Source organism: Carlito syrichta, unplaced genomic scaffold (genome assembly GCF_000164805.1).
Source record: "Carlito syrichta isolate Samal-C Ts95f unplaced genomic scaffold, Tarsius_syrichta-2.0.1 Scaffold123331, whole genome shotgun sequence".
Taxonomy (NCBI): Eukaryota; Metazoa; Chordata; class Mammalia; order Primates; family Tarsiidae; genus Carlito; species Carlito syrichta.
In genome coordinates, this window is record NW_007067427.1 from 153585 (window position 1) to 179328 (window position 25744).

At 37.6% G+C, this 25744-nt stretch overlaps 1 protein-coding gene across 10 annotated transcripts in view; it reads left to right on the forward strand.

The window, feature by feature from the left end:
- Nucleotides 1-25744, forward strand: part of PTK2 (protein tyrosine kinase 2) — a 286007-nt gene that overhangs the window by 128681 nt on the left and 131582 nt on the right. For all 10 annotated transcript variants that reach the window (XM_021707659.1, XM_021707660.1, XM_021707661.1 and 7 more), the window contains 3 exons: nucleotides 12485-12539; nucleotides 23219-23359; nucleotides 23893-23970. In XM_021707659.1, coding sequence (XP_021563334.1) covers nucleotides 12485-12539; nucleotides 23219-23359; nucleotides 23893-23970 — 274 coding nt within the window. The remainder of the gene's footprint in view (nucleotides 1-12484; nucleotides 12540-23218; nucleotides 23360-23892; nucleotides 23971-25744) is intronic.

Consider the following 25744-nt stretch of genomic DNA (forward strand, 5'->3'; position numbering starts at 1 on the left):
CTCAAAAAAAAAAAAAAAAATATTACCAGGGCATAGTGACTTGCACCTGTAGTTCCTTGGAAGACTGAGGTGGAAGAATCAACTGACCCAGCAGGTCAGGGCTGCACTCCTGCCTGGGTGACAGAGTGATACTCCAACTCAAAAAAAAAAAAAAGAAGAAGAAGCAGGGAGCCAAGAAGCTATTGCACTTTTCTTTTCCATGAGAAATAATGAAGCTCTGAGAGAGAGAAAGGGAAGGAGGGAGGGAGGGGCAGGTAGGCATTGGCCATGGAGATGTAGGTTGGCAGAGTCAGAGTCTGTGTAACTGGAGGCTGGTTTCTTCTGAGTCAAGAAGGAAAGGGAGGAATCTAAGAAGTCGCTTGGTTTTCTGTCATGGGCCACTAGGGGTTTCAGGGCAAGTTGTTAGGGTCACATTGATTTTCAGTTCAGAGGAAACATTTTTTTCTTAATGACAAAAAGAAAAGGGTTTTATTTCATCTGTTATGAAATCATTAATACCAGCAGCATTAAAAAATCTCTGGTGGTATCAGGTGCTTGGATCTTGGTTTCTAATAACCATTGTCCAGTGAAAGAAATTAGGCCTCCTCAGAAAAATACTTGATTCTAGGGAGGGGAGAGAAAACACAGGATGGTCCTAGAGCAACTTGTAGTGCCAGAAAGAAAAAAGTCCTCAACAAACAAAATGATGGCATTGGGTGCAGTATCTCATGCTTGTAATCCCAGCACTTTGGGATTAGATGTAAGAGGATTGCCTGAGTTTAGGAGTTCGAGACTGGCACGGGCAACTTGGCAAGACCTCTTCTCTAAAATAAATTTTAAAATTAGCCAGTTGTGGTGGCGCACACCTGTAGTTCCGGCTACTTGGAAGGCTAGGATGAAGGATTGCCTGAGCCCAGAAGATCGAGGCTACAGTGAGCCATGATAATGCCACTGCATTCCAACCTGGGTGACAGAGTAAGATTCAAACTTCCTCCCCCCATTAAAAAGAGTTTAACATGGAAAGCAAGTGTGGGGAGAAAGTGACTACAGTAAAGAAACCTGACAGACATTATATCTCTGCCAGGTGATCAAGATCAACATCAACAATGATAAGTTGTTGATGGTATACAACCTTGATATGATACAGTGTACAGCCATGAACCATGTTAAGAATGGCATTTTGCCTCTGTGATCTTCCTTCCAGAAATCCATAACTACAGTCTAATAATGAAAAACACATCAGACAAATCACGGTTGAGGGACATAACTTATAAATACCTAACTAATATTCCTCAGAACTGTCAGGGTCATCAAGGAAACAAGGGAAGTCTGAGAAGCTGACACAGCTAGCAAGAACCTAAAGAGACATGAAGATTAGATGTAATGTGGTGTCCTAGACAAGATCTTGGAATAGGAAAAGGACATATGGGAAAAAGTGATGAAATTTGAATAAAGTATAGAGTTTGCTAATGAAAATATAACAGTACTGATTTATAAGCTGTAACAAATGTACCATAGTAATATAAGATTTTAACAGTAGGAAAAACTGAATGTGGACTATACAAAGTACTTTTTCTTTGCAACTTTTTTGTAGATCTAAAACTATTGTAAAATAATAGGTTTATATCAGCTTTTAAAATATCTGATGGGGCAATTGAGGAAGCAAAAAGCAAGTAGTTGAAGGTGATCTTAAAAGGTATAATAGATGGTGAATAGTTACGTGAATTTAGAAGAGGGGTGCTAGTTTAGTGGCCTGGCAGAGGTACAAGAAGGGACTCCAGGAACACGCATGATTATCCTTCAGGGTCACCATGGAAGGCTGCTCTAGTGCAGTGATTGGGGAAGAAGAATGATGTGAATTGTATTCTATCCTATCTCTATGTGAGGCCAAGATAGGAAAATGAAAGATAACTGAGAGGTAGAACCTGTGTGAGATTCTGAGGTATACAAAGGAAGGAAGATAGCCAGGTACCCTGTGAAAAGGATACAGAGTTATAGGAAGAGAGAGGCCTGAAGGAAATCTTCATGAATAATGTTGACTTGTTTTTAGCAGGCAGAACAACTAGTTAATAAAGAAAGAAAATGAACAAGCAGGCATCCAGCAATATAAGATGATGAATGGTATGCTTAAAGAGAGTGCATTTCAAGTTCAAGATTGGTTTGAAATGAGAGTCAAATTTTGCACTAAATTTGGTGTAAATTTGACTTATTTGACAAAATTACAGAATTCAGATAACAGAATAGATGAATAGAAGAGGACAAATTGGGGTATTTACACCTTCAAAACCTTGGAGTTTTGGGGGGTATGGAAAATGTCATTTAAATGAAGAATATGAGAATTACTATACATAAGTAAGGGTACTTGATAATTGTGACCTGAGAACAGGAGAACTAAACAGAAGTTTGTAAATTAGATTCTTCTTTGAGAATATGGTTGAAAAGTTGTTACTGTTGTTCTGAAATGGCTGTTTTGTATTTGCTCATGTGTCTGTGATATTTGAAGTAAACATCATAGTTAAAAGAAAGGGAAATCTTCAGATTCTTAGAGTTTTAGGATATTATTGTGTTCGCTTTGCTGTAATTTCTTTCTAAATTCCTATGCTTTTGCCCCTATAGTGATTCTTTGCAGTTATATAACTTGTGTGAATTCAGTTCCCTCTCTCTGTATGAGAGGTGGATTAGTTGAATAGGCTCTTGGAGCAGAATATCTGGGTTCAAGTCTTTGCTCCCCTTTTAGTCACACTTCTGTTTGCTAAATTTTACTCATAAAGCTCTTGGTGTCTATTTCCAAATAGGTAAAACAAGATAATGCTGATACTCATCTATATATTGGGTTGTTTTGGGGAGTTAAGTGAGATAATAGATATCAGTAGCTTAATATAGTGTACCTGACACTGAATAAATGATGACCATAATTATAATTATCTGTAGGAGAGATTGATTGCCAATCAGGATAAAACCCAAGCTGCATAGAGTTTTTTCATTGAGCATGAAAAGATAATATTATTAAAAAGTCAGTATTCATCTATTGACTTAATTTTAAACCCATTTAGAATGATTTTTATTTGTTTTCAACAGTAAAATGAAACTACACCATCAAATAGGAAAAAAATGTTCAAATCCCATCACTTATTGATAACTACCTTCACAGTCTGAATAAATATCTTTTTGACTCTCTTTAACATGTGTGCACATACAATGGTGGATAGCTTTCATATAAAGCGGAATGATACTATACATGCATCCTGCTTTTATATTCAGTCTTATATCGAAGAGATCTTTCCATGTGACTAACTATAAATATTCATCAGCATACTAGTCCACATCAAATGAGTGTCTAATATTAACCATGGACATTCAGTTTAGGTTAATAACAATATAAAGTGTGTTGCCGTTTTTTATCGCTCATTTTTGCCTGAATGATAGGCAACAAATAATAGCTTGCTTTATTTACATTAGTATGATTACTGGTAATAGTAAACATCTTCCCATATATGACCATTTTATGTTCCTTTTGTAAATTGACAGCATTTAAAAATATTTTTCTTATATATTTGTGATTTTTCTTTATTAATTTTGACAAATCTGTCATGTTAATCCTGCCTCGTAATTGTTAGTTCTGTATATTCTTTTGCAACTCATGTTTATCTTTCAACTATGTTTACATGGCTTTTATTATAAGTTTATTGGGGTTTTTTTTGAGTTGGGGTCTCACTCTGTCACCCAGGCTGTAGTGCAGTGGCGCACTCATGGCCACCGCAGCCTCGACCTGCTGGGCTTAGGCAATCCTTCTGCCTCAGTCTTTTTTTTAATGCAGTAAAATTGCTCAGTTATTTTCATTTTGATTTTTGGGTTTCATGACCTGATTCTAAAAAGATCAATGACTTAAGATTATTTAATGTTTGTTTTGAAACTTTTACATATTCATTCCTGTTTTTACATTTCCAAATGTGTGAATTTTTAAAAGTATTTTATTTTTAAATGAACTTTTAGCTCAGTGGCATTATGTTCAGGCTGTATCATCTGTATGTTAAGAGTTTCTCAACTTTTCTGTAGACTTCCTTTGTGTATTAGAATAAGATTATTTACTCCCAGTGTTTTATTATGAAAATGTTTCAGAGATATAAAAATGGTGTGAGAATTGTGTGCTGGGTATCTATCACTTAGATTCTGCAGTTATTAGCGTTTTGCTGTATATGCAATATGTGGTCAGTTTTTATAAATGTTTTAGTGTGGTTTTAAAAATGCATTTTTGACCAGATGCTATGGCTCACATCAGTAATCTCAACACTTTAGGAGACTGAAGCGAGAGGCTTGCTTTAGCCCAGAAGTTTGAGGTTACAGTAAACTGTGATTGTTCCATTATACTCCAGCCAGAACAACAGAGCCTGACATTTTCCAATGGAGCTTGCTAACTGTCTGTCTGTGCTGGTGTTTTGTCTTGATACCTTAATAATTAAGAGAGATGTGTTGACATATTTATCATACTTATCATTGGCTTTGCCTGTTCCTTCCTGTAGGTCTTTTAATTTTTTACTTTGTATTTGAGCCTCTTTTATTTAAAAATACAAATAGAATGGTTTCTTGGTAAATTGAATTTTATGTCATTATATTTAGTGATCTTCTCTTTGCTTGATAATATGTATGTGTGTGTATGTGTGTGTTTAAAAAATCTGTTTTTGCTTTCTTTGGGTTAGCATTGGCCTGGTTATATCTTCCATTTTTAACTTTCAACTTTTCTATGTCCCTATACTTTTTTAATGTGTCTCTTTTAAATTTCATAGGACTGGATTCCTTAAATCCAGTTTGCTAAATCTTTCTTTTAGGTTAAGTTTAATACATTTATATTTATTAGGATGAATGATACATTGGACTTGCTTGTGTTGTCTTTATTTCTAATGCCTTAGAAATAAACTGTGTGTGTACACATGCAATGTTTATTTCTTAGCTGGTGTTCTTATTTCACATTTTCTTCTTTAATGATTGCAAGATCTATGAGCTATTTTTACTCTCTCATTAGTTACCCTTATACTTAACCCTCTGTGTTAACTTAGCCAATTCTAGATTTTAAAATTATCTAACCTTCTCTTAGACAATACAAGGACCTTGGAACACTTTAACTCTCCCTACCTTCTTCTAACTTACATGTTGGTTTTTTCCTGTTATTTTAGTTATATTTCTCATTTAAACTGCAAATATTAGACAGTATTAATATTTTATAAAGATACTATTTATTTATTGCTGCATGTTTACTCTTCTATTTCTTAAATACCCTTGTTTGTATTTCTGCCTACCCTTCTGGTGTAGTTTTCTTTTACTTCAGATATATTGTTTACATCATTGTATTTTCTCAACACTGTAAAGATAACATTCTGTTATGACTGTGGAAAAGTCTGTTGATATTTCTATGTGACTGTTCTTTAAGACCTTTTGCTTTTGGTCTTTTCTAGTTTTGTTCATGTCTTAGGCTTAAATTTCCTTTTATGTATACATAAGCCAGCTATAGAGCTCATCAGCCTTTCTTTCCAGTCTAAGTAGAAATTTTGGGTAGTACCTTCCCTGTAGGCAAAGGGGAGGTACATGGCAGTAAGGTTTCCCAACCCCTACCCCTGGTGTTTTACTCCTTGAGGGCTCACACTACCAGTGAACAACTGGAATGGAAATCAGAGAAGACTTTTACTTACATCTTTTGTAAATAAGAGGTGAGGAGGAAAGAAGGCAGCAGCTAGTAAAGGAGATCATGTTTTAAGGAAAATATATTTTATTAGCGTTTAAAAACTGCATTGCCAATATTGACAAATGAAGCCAATATAGTGTTAAAGTTATGATTTCCAAAATGATATTAAAGAAGAATCTTACCAGTGGTTATTTCCCAAACTGGAAAACTATAATGTGAAATTATTTTAAATGAACCACTTAATTTTACAGTTCTACTACTTTTTACTTATTGAGTGAGTTGCTTTCTTTAAAAAAAAACAAAACAGCCGAGCGCAGTGGTTCATGCCTGTAATCCCAGCACTTTGGGAGACCGAGGTGAGAGGATTGCCTGAGCACACGGGTTTGAGACCAGTCTGGGCAACTTGGCAAGACCTTGTCCCTACATTAAATCAAAAAATTAGCTGGGCGTGGTGGTGCATGCCTGTAGTGCTAGCTACTTGGAAGGCTGAAGCGGAAGGACCACCTGAGCCCAGCAGGTCAAGGTTGCAGTGGCCATGAGTGTGCTACTGCACTATAGCCTGGGCAAGAAAGTGAGACTCCAACTCAAAAACAAAACAAATGTATTAATCATTTGTGCATTTAGTGTATTTTGTTATGGTTGTTTATATAAATGTTTCTCTTTACTAATAGAATGTGAGTTGTATCAATATAGGGACCTCTTGGTGCTCCCTGAACATTATTGAGTATCTGACATTTATTAGGTATTCTGTAGATATTTCTTGAATGTATAAATTTGTGGTTTACAGTTAGCTGAGGTTTATTATGATTGTGCTTTTTTTTTCCATTTCATTTTTTCTTTGTCTTTCTTGTCAACAGTAATTTGATAATTACTTTTATCTTTAATAAAAGTAATTCTTTAGCTGTTTGAGAAGTTATTTCTCAAACACGTCAGTGTTTCTCAGTCATTGGGGCTCTAGCCTCCTTTCATTTTGCCATTTCACTATCCATAGCCACTTCATGGCCTAGGATCGCTACTGAAACTCACCCATCACATGTATTCTAGCCCCCAAGAAGGAGGAAGAGATAGACATTCTCGTTTGCTGTCCCCTCAAGAGCACAAATGTGTATACAGTAAGTCCCCGCTTAACATCGTTGATAGGTTCTTGGAAACTGTGACTTAAGCAAAACGATATATAACAAAGCCAGTTTTACTGTAGGCAATTGATATAAGCAAGATTTAAATTCTCAAGGCATACTTCTGATCACAAAAATATCACTGCCTTCTAAATAAAGACCCCCAATACTTCTGGTAAACATTGAAATAATGTCAACTATGCATATACTTAAGAAAGATGAATAAAAACAGTAAGATAAAATTATCCAGTTATTGCAGTTCAAGGTCAAGAGCGGTGGATATCCCAGCAGCTTAGGGCAACAGAAAGGAACGCAACCCTTGACAGGATGCCATTCCAGCCAGGGGCACATTTATATCTACACTTATCCTGGGACAATTGAGGCCCACCATTTCCTCTATTATATACATCTCTGGGATATGGGAGGAAACTGGAGGACCTGAAGAAAGCCCACACAGACATGGGGAACTGGAAAGTGATTTTTTCCCCCTCTCATCAACCTTATAATAAAATGATAATGAACATAGTGATATTATTCAGGAGCCTGCTGTATAGTACTTTCCCTTTGGGACACTGGCCAAAACAGTCACATGGCCACACCTAGCTATAAAAGAAACTAGGGAATGCAGCACTATATCTGGCCAAAAGACAACTTTTTTTATTACGCAGGATGACAGAGAAAATGTCATTAAGAAACAAATAGCAATCTGTATTGCGGTTAGAGACTTTTAACATTTATCAATTGTGGAGAGGCTTAAAGTATAATTTAGAGGTTAGAGTACCTCAGTATTATTTTTAAGTTAAAGACACTTAATTTTGAGAGTTTTGAAGGAAGGATAAGATAAGGGATACTACATGAAAATGCACATGTAAGTTATATTTAAAGGTAATTTGGGTTGTATTTTTGCCTCGACTTGAATTATGTTCATAAAGTATTAGTTAAACATGGTCACCAGACATGGTCAGAGTCTTTTCAGAAATACTACTGGAGAAGAAATTAATTTACCCTTGACATAAGAATTCACTTACAGTAAGTTTAGTTCCTTTTAAAAATGTAAATGAAGCTTATTCCCACCTGAGGTGTTTAAAAGCTGGCTGTGTCATGGGTTTGTGGGCAAGACAAGACACAGGCTGGGAATAGCTTAGCAGTGCCTGAGTGCACTGCAGAGCATCCATCTCAGCAAGTGGGGAGTGTCAGTGGTAGTAAGCAGGTGCAGGCACGGAGTGGTCCTTGCATAAAACCTCTTACCTGGGCTGTTCTGGATCACCAGGGTTGTGTGAAGGGGGAATGCGAGAAGGTGCACAGTGACAGGCGTAGAATGTGGGAGGGCAGAACTCTCCAAGCATTTTCCAAAAACCCTAAATATGGTAATCAATGGAGAGTTGAGAGGAATTTTAAGGTTCAACAAAAGAGAAAGCCCTATCAATCAGCAGTGTTCTAAATATCTTACTTAAAAGGACAGAGATATATTAAGCGTTAAGAAAATTCTGGCTTAAAATTGATCCCAAAAATAATTTTAAGCCCCAGAAGCCAAAAGTCTTAACAGCTAAATATATTGGTTTTGAACTCTTGTTATCTTATGTACCTTGTACATTGTGGTATAGTAAGTTGTTTATTTAAGTATCTCACTTGAGAAAAGGGAGCATATTTAGTGGTTCTTCCACCCCATGATCTGTTGTGGTGCTCAGTATGTTGCACACTCTCAATGAGTATGTATATGAGGATAGCCTCTCTTTCTTTGTGACTTCAAATCTAAATAATTTCAATCTTAGAGAATAGATATAGAAACTCATTTTTTGCTAGTCCTGAGACAAAAGCATGAAGAATAATACTTTAGTCACTTCCTGTTATGTATATTAGGCAATTCCCATGAAAGGCTTCTTGTTTAATGTACTGCTCCCTGCTGTAAGATCTGCTGCCTTTTGCATTGTCACGGTAGACTAGAACTCTCTCCTCATCCCACCATACCTTCTTTCCCCAGGTTTTCTGAGCAGTGCAGGAACCTTGTGTGATTGTCTCTGTGGTAGCTATGTACCTATATCCAGCATTCATGCATTTTATCCATCCCTGCCCTTACTGAAGAGCCTTCAGGCCCACAGCACCAAGCCCTAGTCAGGGTCCCTGCAGTCCTAGATTCATTGCTTTGACCCAGCCCTGCCCATTGCAGCTTTCTATGACAATGGAAATGTTCTGTGTCTACCCTTTCCAATTGAGTAGCTACTAGTCACATGGGGCTGCTGATCACTCGAAATGTAACTAATGCAGTGGGGAACATACATTTTAATTTAATTATAACTAATTTATGTATAAATAGCTACATATAGTTAGTGGCAATACCGCTCTAATATTAATATCCTGTTGTGTGTATGAGTTCAAAAAATTCCTATGAACTGATGTGGAAATCTAATAAACTGATGCTTGGGTTTGGGAATTGGGGTCTGGCAGTATTCTAAAAGCTTCATGTGAGCTAGTTTTTTAATCACATGATTTTCCTTTGACATTTAACGCTATAGTAAACAACTATCTTACAATAAAGACCAGTAGTTATATCTTGTTTATGATATGTAAGTTGTATTTGTCGTTTCATTCACATATAGGGCAGTTGTGTAGAGTTTGGGCTCAAGGAAGTTTTATGCCACTTGAGGCAAAACTATTGCAGATTACAGTGCTCTTCGCAAACCAACGCTAGACACGCAGAGTGAGGAGAGAAGCGACCTCATATTAAAAATGGGACAGCCTGCATGTCCCTGCCTGGCTTCCTAAGAGAGGGTTTAAATATAGATATCTATAATAGGCTCTCCCTAAAAACTTTGAGCATAATACCTTTAGGTGCTTCTCAGAGTCCTGTACCACAAAGCCTAAAGTAGTTTGACTTCCTGATTAAGTTAGAATGTTAAAGGCAATATTTTCCCATGATCTTATGTACTCGAGCCTCATTTTTATTTTCTCAATTGCCAGGTATCTAAAAAGTTCTAATATATAGACAAATATTATAGATTCAATATTACTCAAAAGTAGTTTTTAAAAAAGTAAACTGCACATATGATAAGCATTGGCCTTAAGATTTGTTTTTAATGGAGTTGAAGGTTCACCTTTGAAATAAAACAACACTACATACTACTTTATTTTCACAGGGAAATGTGCTCTCTGTTGTTTCTCTTGAAACATATAAGCCTCTTGGTCCATCTTTAATTTTTCCATTTGTAACAAATTAGTATGATAAACTCTTTACTTTTTGCCTGGCTCTGAGAAACATTGATGTGTAACTGGGTTAACTTCTAGCAGTTGACAGCCTCACAGTTGAAAAGAGGACATTCTCTGCCCTGGTCTTCTCTTCAACCAAAGACTAACATGGCCACCACCCTCCTTGAATCCCTACCATGAGGGTACTTATACCTTGCCCAGCCTCATGTGTCTAAAACAGAACTGTTGGTGCCCACCCACCTTCCCTTTCTCGCTGCATGGCTTCAGCATTCCCTTTGCCATCTTTGGCTCCTCTTTCCTTTCCACCTCATATCCAGTCATTCACCCCCGTTGGCTCTGTGTCTTCAGTAGCTGCTGAATCTCACCTCCTCTGCTGCCTACCAGCAAACCTCAGATCAGGTCATGCCTCCCTCTGCACTAAACACTGGGACAGAAGGCATATGAACCAAAAGCTCTCTGTACAAGAGGGGTTTCTAAGGCATTTCCAGAGGAAAGGAAACTGTACCCTTAGAGTTCTAGGGACTTTGTGAAAAACAGTCTTATTTAATCCTCAGCACCACTGTCTGCAGTAGAGTTGGCATCCCCATTTTACAAGTAGATAGTCTGAGGTTCACAAGTGTTAATTGCCATATTTCCCCCCACCCCCAAGAGAGGCAAGATTCAAATCAAGAACTCTCTTTATTAAAAAGTAAGTGGTAGCCGGGCTCGGTGGCTCAGCCTGTAATCCCGCACCTTGGAAGGCTGAGGTGAGTGGATTGCCTGAGCCCGCGGGTTCAAGACCTGCCTGGGCAACCTGGCAAGACCTCATCTCTACAATAAATCCAAAATTAGCCAGGTGTGGTAGCGCGTGCCTGTAATTCCAGCTACTTGGAAGACTGAGGTGGAAGGATCACTGGAGCCTAGCAGGTCGAGGCTGCAGTGGCCGGGAGCGGCCACTGCACTCCGGTCTGGACGACAGAGTGAGACTTCAACTCAAAAAATAAATAAATAAATAAATAAAAATAAATAAAAGTGTTTTTTCTTATAGAATAGTTGCCTGAAAAGGTAGATAGGGAAGAAATAATGCCTTATATGTTTTTCTTTTATGTACTTACTTTGCTACTTCCCAGTAGTGATTAGCATCAAAATTCTTGAAATGCAAAGACCCTGTGTTTTTAGGAGGCAACTTGAAAAGGAAGAACTTAGTTTTCCCTCTTCGTAAACAATATTCAAAGTAGAAAATGGTGGTTTTTTAAAGATAAGGAAGGAGAGTTACAAATGAAAGTGATTAGAGAGGAATGGAAAACCAGGAGTTAAATGAATTAATTGATGGGTAAAACCAAAACTGTATGTCATAGAAGCAGTATGTCAGAGAGAGGTATAGGATGTAGCGAACATAATAATAACAGAATATAAAAGAATAAGAACTGAGACCAGTTTGGAATTTAGCAAAGAGGAGTTCATTGGTGCTACCTAGTAGCTAGATTATAGAATAAGGGTTTTAAATGTTTGGGTCTAAGGCAAACCATATAAACTTTGGCATGATGTGTTTTTGGTTATAATGCTAGCTTAGTTATGGATAGAGTCATCTCGTTGTTTGATACTTTATATTCAGTTTGTTGTTTCCTTATGTGATTCTGAAAAAACACCTGTATTTCACTTTTCTCCTTTGTCCTTTTATATTTTTTATGTCTCCTGACATTCCTTCATGTTGTTAGAGGCATTATTTAATTTTACTAGCACACAAGTGCCATCTAGTGGCCAGAACATCTGGCTTGCTTAATACACAAAGAACATAGACAAGAATCAGCTATTCTTTCCAACGTGTTTTCTTGATCAGAGTGTTTTGAGGTTCTTTATAATACCGATCAATTTAATTTAGTAACCTGGCTTAAAGAGAGTTGCTGGGGTTTCTGGTATATCCACACATTCAGCCTTTTGGCCTGGGGCAAATCACTTAATTTCTTTCTTTTTTTAATGATGTGAAACTGAGATGATAAGCCATTATTAGGAGAATGTGTCCCTTAATCAGAAAAAAATCTGCTTTTAAAAATAATCAACTTTTAGGATAAATCCAAGGAATTTATATATTTTTTAAAACTTCCAAGGTATATCCTGAATGTTTTCCTAATAAGGCCAGCTGCTTTCTCTACAAATATAGTATTAACCAGTTGAAACTGTTTTTTATAAGGATAAACTTCAAGCAATACCTGTAAAAGAACAGTTTTCTTATACGTTGTAATTTGCAAAGTGACAATATTTTGAAAGGGTTTTCAACAATAAGTTTAAAAATCCAAAAGAATTTTTACTTAAGGCAACTTGTATTCATTTTTTTGGGTACATATCTGGAAAGTAATTTGTCCCTCCTTTCCTGTGACTATTCTGGTAAATTGGAGCATTATTATACTTGTTTCCTTCCTAATAGTATGTGGAAGGATAAATAATTTACAGTGCTTTTATGTTCTTGTATGTCATTATATTAATTGATTTGGTGGTGTTATTTGTTAATACACTTCTTTTTATATTTCAGAAAAGATGTTGGTTTAAAGCGATTTTTTCCTAAGAGTTTACTGGATTCTGTCAAGGTAATTAGAGTCTCCTTTATCATAATTAAATAACTAAAATATGCCGATACCTTTTCCCCAATGATAAATTGCTTTTGGGAAAGTAAAAGTAGTTTTTCCCCCTTCCAGGTAAAAGCAATAATGTAAAACTCACATTTATTCTAGTCATATTAATGGCAAGTAGGTCTTTATAGATATACCTGTCTCCCACAAAACCATGGTTTCACTTCCTGGTTGTGTGTAATATTCAGTTAAGTACAAAACTAAAAAAGGTACATGCTCAGTTGTCCCTGTCACCTAGGTCTTTACAATCTCAGGTATCTTGACATGCAGAAGAAAAGGAGCAATATCTGTAAGAATCATGGTGGTAGAATCTTACATATTGGGTGTGTGTATGCATATCAGTGCATCATGAAGGTCTGACTTTTGCTTCAACGATGTGGATGCTTCTCCACACTAGTAACTTTGGCAGTGCCTCAGTGCTTATTCCTACCTGTAGTTCCAACTCCAGCAGAGGGGTGGGGTGGGAATCTGGAGTGTAGTTCCTCTAGCCAATCCAGAGCCCACGTCAAGGTGTTCCAGTGCAGCAGGGGACACAGACTTTGGGGTTAAGATGGAAACCAGCTCAGATGAGTGCTGCTGTTTGGTAGCCTCGTGGTCTTGGGCTTGGTTTCTTTTTACCACATTGAAAAAATAATATTTTGTAGGGTTTGTGTGAATATTTAACAGATTAATATGCTCATATATATTATTTACTACAATACCTGTCACATAGCAACTCATCAACATGGCTGTTGCTGCTCTTTTTATTATTGCAGCGGTCATGTTCTACATCTTGTCAACTGAGACCCAAGCAGGATGAGGGATGTGTTATGAGAGAATGTAGCGTGATGGTTCAGAAAACTGACTCTATAGCCAGCTGCCCTGGTGAAAATCCAAGTTGACCTCATCAACTTGAATTGCATGTGACTTTGGACAAGTTATTTAATCTTTTTGTATTTTAGTTTCCATATCTGTTAGATGGGGATAAGACCAGTTTCCTTTTTTTTTCCCTCCCTTATTTTTTATTTTAAAGATATGGGGTACAATTAAGGGTTAGGTATATAAGTGGTCATTGTGCAGGTAAAGTTTGGGTACCCTTATTGATGTTAATGTGACCCCCTTCCCTCCCATGGCAGGGTCCCATTACTGCCAATCCTTGTCTTATAGTATTATGCTAAATGTTCAGGGTCTGCTTATGAATGAGTAAATGTAGTACTCAGATCTTTGTGATAAATTACTGAGTGTTATAGACCCTAATTCCATCCAAGTTGCTGCAAAGTTCATAATTTTGTTTTTCCTTTATGGGGGCATAGTATTCCATCTTGTAAATGTACCACATTTTCTTTATTCAGTGCACTTTTGATGGGCAGCACAGTTGGTTCCATGTTTTTGCTATTGTAAATAATGCTGTGACCAGTTTCTAACACATGAGATTCATATTAGGATTAAATGGGTTAATATGTTTAAAATCTTAGAACAACAAACAGAAAGAACTCAGTAAATGTTATCTAGTATGCAGGGGATGAGCCTCATCCTTATTATCACTAAGAATAAAATGCAGAATTCTGCAGTTTTTGTTGAGTAGATTAAGACACATTTCCACACAAGAGTTTCTTGGCAGTTTTGCTGTTGTCTATTCTCTTTGTGTAGTCAACTCTGTTCTACTGATTATCATTGGGTCACGATGTTTGGTATAATTTATTGAATGCAGTCTGTGACAAAAGCTCTGTGTGCACACATCTGGGTCCTGCTCACTGTCAAACCCATTAAGAAAAAGACTGTAAAGACTAGTTACTGTTTCCCCTTGAATCCAGAAAGTAACAGTATCCATCCTTTCTCACGTAGCTTCTTGATAATCTAACGGGAAAAAATAGATATAAAATGTTGGTTTTAAAGCGTAAAACATTCTATAAATGCAAAAAGATACACCTGTAAGAATAGTAGAGGAAAAGTGCACTCTTTTTAAATATTTTAGACTCTTTCTAGTGATGCTATTCTTTTTAAATATTCATTCAAGTTTTCTGATCTATTAATGAGCTACTACACTGCATTATTGGGTTAGTGTGGTAGAAGCTAGGAGTAGAGAGATGAGGAGAAAAATTTCTCACACTATAAGTAGCCCACAAAACGTTGGCATTAGTGGGTTAAGATTTGGCAATCAAAGGACAGAGAACTTTAAATGAAGTTTGGCTAAGTGGGAGGGGAACAAGAGAATGGCAGAATGGGAGGGATATTAGGAGTGGTTTGGTGATACTTCTGAAGTTGGGAGAATGAAGACACCATTTGACCAGGAATGTTTTTGGTGTGGGAACCAAGAAGGCATGGAAAGATCCCTGATAGGAAGGAATACTGCTGTGCATAAATCTGCTAGGTTGTGGGATGAGGTGGAGGATAATGAAAACATTCAAGCAAATGTAAGCCATGGTTTTAGTGAATTTACATTGCTGTTGAATGGAAGGTATTCTGGCCAATATTCAGTCAGTACTGGCTATATCACATTAGTAGTATTGATCAGTGGTTTTCAAATATGAGGCTGTTGGTGGCCTCAGAATTATATTGCAAGATCTCTTCAAATCTATGTGTATATATACAGTTATTATAAGAAGTTTGTTTTATTTGTGAGTCCAAGACATTATTCTCAATTATAAAAGGTTCCTCTTATTCAAAACAGGGAACACAGGTACAGGTCACAGATGTCATTGTGTGTATAGCCTTTTAAAGTGAGATAGATACCCAACGAGGTCAATGGAAGACTGACCCTGTCCCCTCTGTGCTCCTCCATGACTGGCTCTTCTAAATGTCTTTCAGGGTTTTCTCTCCAAGTCTTTCCTTTCCACCCTAAGTAAAAACGGCAAATGTTCTTTTGTATTCTTCAGACCTTGATCAGTTCTTAAGTTTTAATGGTATTGCCTCAATTTTTAATTACATAATTTACTTGTTTGTGTTTTCTTTGCTTTTATCCATTGTTCTAAGATTTTATGAGAGAAAATATAATATCTGTTGCATTCTTTACTCTATACCTGGTGTCTGGCATAGTAGCTGGCACATAGCAATATTTGATGCATCTGGCTAGGCACAGTGGCTCACACCTATAATCCCAGCACTTTGGGAAGCCAAAGTGGGAAGATCGCATCAGTCCAAGAATTGGAGACCAGCCTCAACATAACAAGACCTCATTTGTACAAAAAAAGAAAAAGAAAATAAAAATACTGAACATGATATCACATGCCTGTTGTCTTAGCTCCTAGGGAGGCTAAGGCAGGAAGATTGAGCCCAGAAGTTGAAGGATGCCGTAAACCAAGATTGCACCATTGTTCTTCAGCCTGGGCGAGAGTCCTGTCTCTTAAAAACAAAAACCAAAAAATACCTGTAAATCTTATTTAAATGAAAGAAAGAATAACTTTTTCTTTTTGAGTTGGTGTCTCACTCTTTTGCCCAGTCTGGCATGCAATGGCACACTCACGGCCACTGCAGCCTCAGCCTTCTAAGTAGCTAGAACTACAGGTGTGCACCACCATGCCCGGCTAATTTTTTAATTTATTGTAGAGATGAGGTCTCACCAAGTTGCCCAGGCTGATTTTGAACCGGTGAGCTCAGGCAATCCTCTCTCCTCTGCCTCCCAAAGTGCTGGAATTATAGGCGTGAGCCACTGCACCTGGCCAAGAATGAATAACTTTAACAGCAACTTAAAAGATGAATAAAATTAGGGGAGACACTTTCTGGGTAGTGGGTGCAATGTGGAAAAAAAGGCATGAAGATAGGATAAAGTAAGATTCTTCAGAAGATGGAATAGAAAAGCTAGAGAAGTTTCTTTCCCTGGGCTTGTCTGCTCTGCTGTTGTCACCACTCCCAGAAGAGACCCCCTCCCCTGCACAGGATCTGTTTCTCAGGGTGTCTTTCCAGGCTCTCCTTGGATTCATCCTACTTGGTTGGCTTCCCTTGTTCTGGCATTTGCTGCTGACTCTCATGTGCTGTTTTCTGCCTTCTTGAGCCCCACCTGGCAGTCAGGTGAGCCCTATCTGTTTCTAGATTGACTCTCCAGGGAGCAGAGCTCAGGGATTTTGGCTGAGTAGAGTCAGTATGTGATCACTGTGGGCAGTCACTTCGTATGGGCTTAAATATTGAGATAAGAGGAATTTAGGGGAATTGGGGGCTCACTGTAAATTTTTACAGCGAGAGAGACGGCATCACCTTTTGGATTTTGGAATATAAATCTGACAACCACATGGAACATAGATTAAAAGCAAAAATACTAAAACCAAGAATACTTGGGAGGTGATTAAAATTGATGAGATGTGCAGTGATCACGACCTGGATGGAATGACTTCCCTAAGAGTGGAAGGAATGATTAGGGGAACTTGAGAAAAAAAATTTTTTTTGAGTTGAGATCTCACTGTTGCCAGGCTAGCATGCAGTGGCATGATCATGGCTCACCACATCCTTGAGCTCCTGGGCTCAGGGATCCTTCCGCATCAGCCTCTGGAGTTGCTGGGACTACAGGTGCCACCACGACACCAACTGATTTTTAAAATTTTTTTGTAGAGATGAGGTCTCATGATGGTGCCCAGTCTGGTCTTGAACTCCTGGACTCAAGCAATCCTCCCACCTTAGCTTCCCAAAGTGTTGAGGTTACAGGCATGAGCCACTATGCTTGATCCGAGAAAACTTTTTACAAATCAGTGCTGCTGATTTTGTTGTAAATAGAATTAAGTTTTAGCTACTGTTAGCTAGGGATTCATCAGATTCATGGAGTGGCTCTTAAATAAGGTTCTTAGAACTGATTTCTCACATGCCCTTTTTAATAAAAAAGGGAATCACTGTAACTTTATTAACCAAATCTTGTATGTTTGACTTCTAAAGTAGCTTAATTAGGAATTCATATCATTGGACCAAGATTTCTTCACCTATTACATAAATTCTTTCGAGACTGCATTGATTGTCATTAAACAACTATGGGATATGGTACTGATATATGCCCATGGGTTGTAACAAGTATAATACAAATTAGGTCATCACCTAACAAGATGTACACGCCAGTTTCTTGTTTCTTCTGGAATAACACTGTAGAATGGCTAGGTCAATTAACATTTGCTTTTTTCATAAATAGGCTGTTTCAATACATTTGTTTTACCAAAAGCCATTCTGTTTTACCTCTCTTTTCCCTTTATATTTAGATTTCTAGAGAATTGTTTATAGTTAACATTCACATTGAACTGTTGAAAGGTTACCTTATTGTCTTTGGTGGAATTTGAATTAGCTATGTTTGATGCCAAAAGCAGAATCTGGGATGTATGTGCCTCAACCACTAAGAATAATTTGCAGGGTATTTAAAATTTCTGTCCCTTTGATGCTAGTAGTGCCAAAGACACATTTTCAAAATCACTATACTAGTAAAACTAGTAAGGTGAAGCCAAATTGAGAGACATTCTGCAAAGTCTGATCATTAGTTTTCAAAAGTATGAAGGTCATGAAAGAAAAGACCAAGAGGATGTAACAACTGATGGAGGCTGAGGAGACAACAGTGTAGAATCTGGTACAGTGGAAGGATATTAGTGGTCAAACCAGTGAACTTGGAGTTGAGTCTGTAATTGATAATTGGTGTCCTACTGACGGGTAGGTACTGACTTTGTACTGGCTTTGCATCTTTATTAGCAAGTAAAAATAACCAGATTTTAATTTGTTGCAGTATAGTTCACATTAGAAACCTAATTTCAGAACTAGAAATGTCAAGAGATCAATAGTGACCAGTTTTTTGCGTATCTATCTGATTCTCAAGTAATAAAGTGGTTTCCTGGATTATTATCAGGAACACTTAATTTTATTCTTAAAGAAAATAGTTATCATTTTTATTTATATGATCAGCAGGTAACCATTTCAGGCTTAATGTTTTTGCCAAGCACGAAGAGCATAACTTGACACAGTCATTCAGCGTGAATTCCTGGTATCTGCTATGTGCAGGGAGCTGAGTAGGGATGCTGGAGGGAAGGAAGCAGGCCTCATCTTGCAGAGTTTATCATCTGAGGAAGAAGAAGTGTGCTTCATATATACCATTAATATCTCTATATTTACCATTTGGTATGTGGGCTGATAAGTCATTCCTTAATAATATATTATCGCCTGGACTTGATGACTCAGCCTGTAATCCCACGTTTTGGGAGGCTGAGGTGAGTGAATTGCCTGAACCCACGGGTTCGAGACTCGCCTGGGCAACTTGGCGAGATCTCATCTCTACAATAAATCAAAAAGTTAACCGGATGTGGTAGCGCGCGCCTGTAGTTCCAGCTACTTGGAAGGCTGAGGCGGAAGGATCACCTGAGCCCAGCAGGTCGAGGATGCGGTGACCATGAGTATGCCACTGCACTCCAGTCTGGGTGACAGAGTGAGACTCCAACTCAAAAATAAATAAATAAATAAATAAAATTAAAAATATATATATATAATCAGCCTGTTACTGTATTGCAGATTTTCTTTAGCATTGCATTGTAACCTTTTCATCTGAGTAGTGCTGTGAGTCTATTGTTGCTAGTAGCATCTGATAATCATTAGGTTGAGTAATAGGCAATTATTTTTTGTAGTTCAACGTGACTGAATAGCAGCAATTTTTGATGAGTCAACTTAATAACATTGCTTCATTTTGAAGAAGTATCAGATGTTTGGTAATTTTCTCATTATACCTGACTTGGTTTAAAATAGAATAGTGTACATAGATAAACGTTTCCTAAATCTGGGCAAATGCAAAGCAGGTGTTGAAACTTGAAATGCAGTGCAAAACATTTCACTTTCTCATACTAATTCTGGCAAGTAAGTGTAGTATTATTGCCAATAGTTTATATATAAACAAGCAGCAGTTTGGGAATTATGTACAAAGCAGAGAATTGACTTCTTTTCTGGATCTCTTTTACATAGTTTTTAATCTCTGTATGTCAGAATTTTCCTGAGTTGAAATACCCCTTTTAGAGTCACGAATGAATATGTCAACTTTTTATTGGTATAAATAGAAGTGATTTGCCATTGTGTTCTAGTCCCTGTGCTCATTTGACAACCATTCTTGCAAGTGCTGCCATATTCTACTTTGTATCATACATTTCAAGAAAGAGTTTTAAGGTATCCCAGGGATTCTTTTGGATTTATTTTCTACTTGAAGATGACAGACATTTTTACAATTGAACATAAGTACATTGAAGCAGTGTGTTCTATGACAGAATATTGAAACTACAGAAGTCTGAACTATCTTTCTACTTGTATACTAGAAAGTGAAATCTCATTTAGTCACAGAGTAGAGCCAGATCTTATTCGTTCATTTTGTCTATTTGAGAGGTTGCCAGAATCCAAGTTGTTGTGAAGAAGCATGTAATTACTCATTTTTAAGCACATAATTGAGTTTCAGCTGTGGATCCCACTTTTTTCTTAAGGTAGCGAGATATAATTCAGGCTCTCTTCTCACCCACAAGATCTTAGCCCTGTGTCTAAAAATAAGTACAAGTTAATATGAGACCCATAGGATGTAGTGGTCATTTCTTCCTGCTTTCTTTTATCTAGAAGAGCATCTCAGAGAAGGAGGTGTTTGAACTGATCACATAACTAGTAAAAAGTACTCAAGCAGTCCTAGATTGGAATCCCAGCTCTTTCTACCCCCACATTGTTACCTAACCTTTCTGAGTCTCCATTTGCTCACTAATATGTGAAAAATAGTATGTACCTTGCAGGGGTCATTGTGAAGATGTAGAGTTTATTTCCATGGAAGGGTCTACATATGTCTTTTCTGGCATTACTTTTTGGGAAGTGTGTGTTTCAATCAATGCCTAATGGCACTATACCCCCAGAATTATACTGTTCCTTCTGTAACTATGAATGCAGATCAGAAAGCTCTTTCTCTAGCTATACTCTTGATTTTCAGGAGAATATTTGTTCTGATTCTTCAGTGTATTCCATATACCAAGCACAGAATAGTATTTTCTTAGTGGATTTTTTTCTGGTCCATAGTGGAGTGGTCTTCTTAGGAGTGTGGTTACTTCTGTAATCAAATCTTAGAGACTGGTTTATATTCAAGAAAATTCCAGGGTACTGTATTTTGAATTTATAATAAGAAAAACATCTTGTGGGTGGCTATAGGCAAAACTCAAATCTCTATGTCCTGTATACTCCTGTTGGACAGTCAGACCCACATAAGTGATCATAGTCAGAGGATGTTTTGGAAAGCCTGAAGTCAGAACACATATTAAATACTATCAGTCTTAGCCCTGTGATGAGTAGCCTTTTCAGTTCCTCAGCTTGGATTGACATTTTCAAAAACATGATTCTCAGACTTTCCTTTATAGAGCACTGACCAACTCATTATCTGTGTGATGCATTTTATAGTTAAGCCTTGCTAACCTTGAACTCAGTTTATATCTCTTTAGATTCTGTAATCTAAAGCTGTAATTAGTACTTTTCCAAACTGCTGTCATTCTCTTATTCCACTCATCATATTCACCTGTCAACTCCTAGCCTTAGTTAAAACCAGCTATTGGCCAGCCTACCTGGCTTTGGCCCTTTCTTCTGTCCTGTCTTCATTTTGTTTGCAGGTACCTTCCAGTCCCCTGAATGTAAATACCTCAGCTGATGACTCATTCTGAAATTTCTTTCACCAGTGGTGCCCTCCCCTTAGCTCTAGACTTGTCTCTGAATATCTTTTTGGTGGTTTAAGTTGGAAGACTTGAGGACCACAAACATGTCCAGGACTAGCTTGACTGTCTTCTTTGCTAAGCCTACCTCTTATATTTGCCCATCTTGTTCCATCCAAAACTCTAGTCATCCTAGATTCCTTAATTTCCTACTGTACCACATAGATTCCTTTACCAGCATCTTGGGGGGCACACCGCTGGTGTTTCTTACTTGGCACAGAGACCTGCCTGGTCTTACTGCTTTTACTCTTACACACTCCCCCTCAGTCCTCTGTAAGCCAAAGCACAGTGACAGTGATGTGTTTTGTCGTTGTTTGTTTGTTTTTTGAGACATACTCTGTCACCTTGGCTGGAGTACGGTGGCATGATTATAGCTCACTGCAGCCTTGAACTCCTGGAATCAAGCAATCCTCTTGCCTCAACCTCCCCAGTGGCCTCAAGCAATCCTCCTGCCTTGGTCTCCTAAAGTTGCGGTTGCAGTTACAGGCATGCCACTGCACCTGGCTGAGCTTTTTAAAAATAAAATCACATACCTTAGGCAATCCTCCAATGTCCTGCTCTTGGCTCATTGAACTCGTTTTGTCTTCCAGGAATCTCCTACTTAGTCTCTCCTTCTCCCCTCATACTGTTCTCAACACAGCAGCCAGGTGTTAAAATCTAAGTTGAGTAATGTCACTTTAGTGTTCACAGCCACCCAAGGACTTAATATCTCATTTCATCAGGGTCAGCACCAACTGTGACTGTGGCCTGCATTCTCTGGCCCCCCCCTTCCTTAGACTTTATTGTATAGCACTTCCCCACTGGCCCCTCAGGCTCCTTCACACACTGAGACCTGGGGCCTTGCTACCTGGAAAATACTTCCCTCCACTATGCAGATTTTCATGTGTATAAATAGAGGAACAGCAACCAAGGACCAGAAGACCAACTACTATTTCTCTAAATGGAAAAAAAAAGCATCGTTGCTTTATCTCCTTCATGAGTGTTTTCCTGTATGCTCACCAGCACTCATACCTGTGCTGTCTAAGGCATCTGACTGGGTGCAATAGCTCACACCTGTAATCCCAGCACTTTGGGAGGTGGAGGCGAGAGGATTGCCTGAGTCCAGGGGTTTGAGACCGGCCTGGCCAACTTGGCGAGACCTCATCTCTACAATAAATCAAAAAAATTAGCTAGTCATGGTGGCACACATCTCTAGTTCCAGCTACTTGGGAGGCTGAGGCGGAAGGATCACCTGAGCCCAGCAGGTCGAGGGTGCGGTGACTGTGAGCATGCCACTGCACTCCAGCCTGGCTGACAGAGTGAGACTCTGACCAAAAAAAAAAAAGAAAAGAAAGGTATCCGTGGTATACATTCCATCGGTTCTGTCATCTTTTTTATGGAGCATTGTATGGATTTTAGTGTTGGCAAATTAGTTCTGTCAGTTTTTAAGACTACATGGAATATTGGTTGGGTAGATAGAACATATTTATGTAACTTGTCCCTACATTACTATAAACAGTTCTGCAGTAAATCTTCCTGTTGCTGAATCTTTGCATGTATTGTAAATCATTTTTAAAGAATAACGTCCTAGAATTTTATTTTCTGGCTCAAGGGTTGTAGTTTTTTACAGTTTTTTATTTGTGTTGCCTCTCAAAAAAGTATATCAATTTTTCCCTCCTACAATGGAATGTGTGAATACTTTTATATCTTTGTCCTGTTTATTTCCTGGTCATGTCCACATGTGGTACAAATTTCTGTCTAAGAAATAAAGCTGTATACATGAACTGTAAAGTTAAAATGGCTATGATGACAAATATGCGCGTTTTGCCACAGTTATATAAAAGGAAAGCACTGATATATAAATTTATAGTTATTTGACAAGTATGCTAGTTTATAGTAATGTGAATGTAGGTGATATTAAGTGGTGTGTAGAAAAGAAATCTTACTGTTATTGCTAGAGTCTTCACTCATTGCTGACTCTAAAAAAGATTTTTTTTTGGTAATTTTGTTACGCAGGCCAAAACACTAAGAAAATTGATCCAACAAACATTTAGACAGTTTGCCAACCTTAATAGAGAAGAAAGTATTCTGAAATTCTTTGAGATCCTCTCTCCAGTGTACAGATTTGATAAGGAATGCTTCAAGTGTGCTCTTGGTGTAAGTATGCGAGATGGGAAATAGTGGACTACTTTGATTTATTTTGCTTTTTCCTACCCATGACTGTATATGTAAATTTCTGATAGAAAGCTAATTTGTCCCATTTTTTTAATAACATGAGAATATTTTGTCATTTTATAGTAGGAAAAATACAAAAAGAAAATGTATTAATTTGAGAATAAAATCACCTTTTTGTTAATAGCCTACCTATGTTCCTTATTAGGTATTTTTAAATCCCAGCCCTGTAATTTGTTGACTAATTTGCCTCTAAGGGTTAGTTTACCTGTTCAGGTAATTGTCCCAAAGAAACCACTGACTTTGAGTACACTGGAATAAATACAGTATATCTCTGTCTAGGCACAACAGATCCTGGGTCAATGAAATTATAAATATTTTATCTTATTCGGTTAGATAGATTAATAGCAAACCTAATCAGCCCCCTGTTGTTGCTCTAATATATCCATGACTCTTTATCTAAAATATTTCTTTCTTTCTTCCGGTTTCGCTGTCCTTATTTGCTTCACATTCAAAAGTCGAGCTGGATTATTTCAGTGGAACTGGCAATCGGCCCAGAAGAAGGAATCAGTTACCTAACAGACAAGGGCTGCAATGTAAGTTGTGTCTTGGGAACTTGACTTTAGACAAAGAAGAATCAAATTAAGGAAATGGGGCATTCTTTTGGAAAAAAGACATCATTCTGCAATTAAATCTTTCAGTTGTGTGGCATTTGTGTTTGGGGGTTAGGGGGTAGAGGAGGGAAGTAAGAGAAAGTCTATGCCCTGTTGAAATTCTTCAGAATTCTTTAGTTTTAGAAGAAAAAGGATCACACAAGTCTTACTATATGTGAGTGAGACCTGGGTGGGGTTGTTACAGTTTATCTGGAAAAGGTTTAAATACTAATTTTTAAAATTAAGTTCTGTATATGATTTGGGTATATTTGTACTGGCATATCCTTTGATTGAGCCACTTCAGGATATTTCCAGAAAAAAAAAATTTCATATGTTTACAAGTCTTACCAAATCCCTGCTAGCCTTACCCATCTTACTGAGAAAAAAATTGTCCATCAGCTGGAAACCTACAGTTTGTCCCCAGCCACTACATCTGACCTCTCCCTTCTTTTGTTTTCTTCTCAGCAAAAGTGCTAACCTTTTCCTATGTATTCCTGTTTCATTTTTGCAACAAGTGTTATTAAGTACCTACCTGGTGCTAGGCACTATCTAAAGGTTTGAGATACAACAAGGAACAAAACAGACAGAAGTCCTTGACTTTATGTATCTTATAATCGAGTGTACAAAATAAAGATGGAATACATTTGTATCATATAATGATAAGTACTAAGATGAAAAGTAGAACTGTGTATGGGTAGCTGTACTGAAAAGGGCATGCTCCCCTTTAGACAGGTGATCAGAGAAGGTGTTTCTGAATGAAGGGCTTCTTCCCTGGATGCACAGCAGCAAGTGTTCTCTTTCACGCATAGTTTTGTGGTTTGAACCTTTTGCTTAATTTATACATACATTTATCCATATACATAATTTTACATAAATGTATAACAGTGACCAAACCATATTATATCATATCTACTTTTTTTTTTACTCCAAAGGCACTCTTTGGTTTCCATTCCCATTCACTTTGCTTGGTTCCTACCGCCACCATTCCTTTCTCTTTAGCCTTCCCTGTTCTCTATACAATAGTCAGTGACTCAGTAATTATTCTTCTCTGTTTTTCTCTATACACTTGTTTTGTTATTCAGAAATGAAGTGGTCATCAGGCACAGTTCTATGTCTTGGTTATTTCACTTTGTGAACCTGGTAGAAACCTTTCAAGTCTACCCCTTCTCTCTCTAGGAGCTCAGTGGGACCATGTGGAGGGCATTTACATTGCTTTCAGATTTCTGCCTCAAAACAATGGCATAACAATACTCGTTTATATTTATGTACTACTGCTTTTTCTCCTTATGGATGACATTTCCAAGGAGGAGTGGAGCTGTCATTTTAAAAAAGCTGCCAAGTTGCTTTTCAGAAAGGCTAAGAAACTTCATGTTATTACCAGCAGAGTACAAGAGTAGTATGTTCCTACTCAATTGATAGCAGCCGTTTTTATAGCTCCTTTAATGTTTTTATCTTAATATTGATTCTTGTTACTCTTTTGCTCACTAGAATCTAGTAAATTTAAACACATGTTAATGTCCTGGCTGTTTTTCTTCCTACCTCTGTAACTAAACTGCTTATATCATATACTTTGCTTGTTTTATCAACACAGCTGTTCTTTTCTTTTCAGTTTGTAAATCTCTTCACACATCAAGGAAGTCAGTGCATATTCCTTCATCTTTGTTACAGTTTCTTTCCACATCTTTTGTTGGCTCTTGACTTTAAACAGACCAGTCTC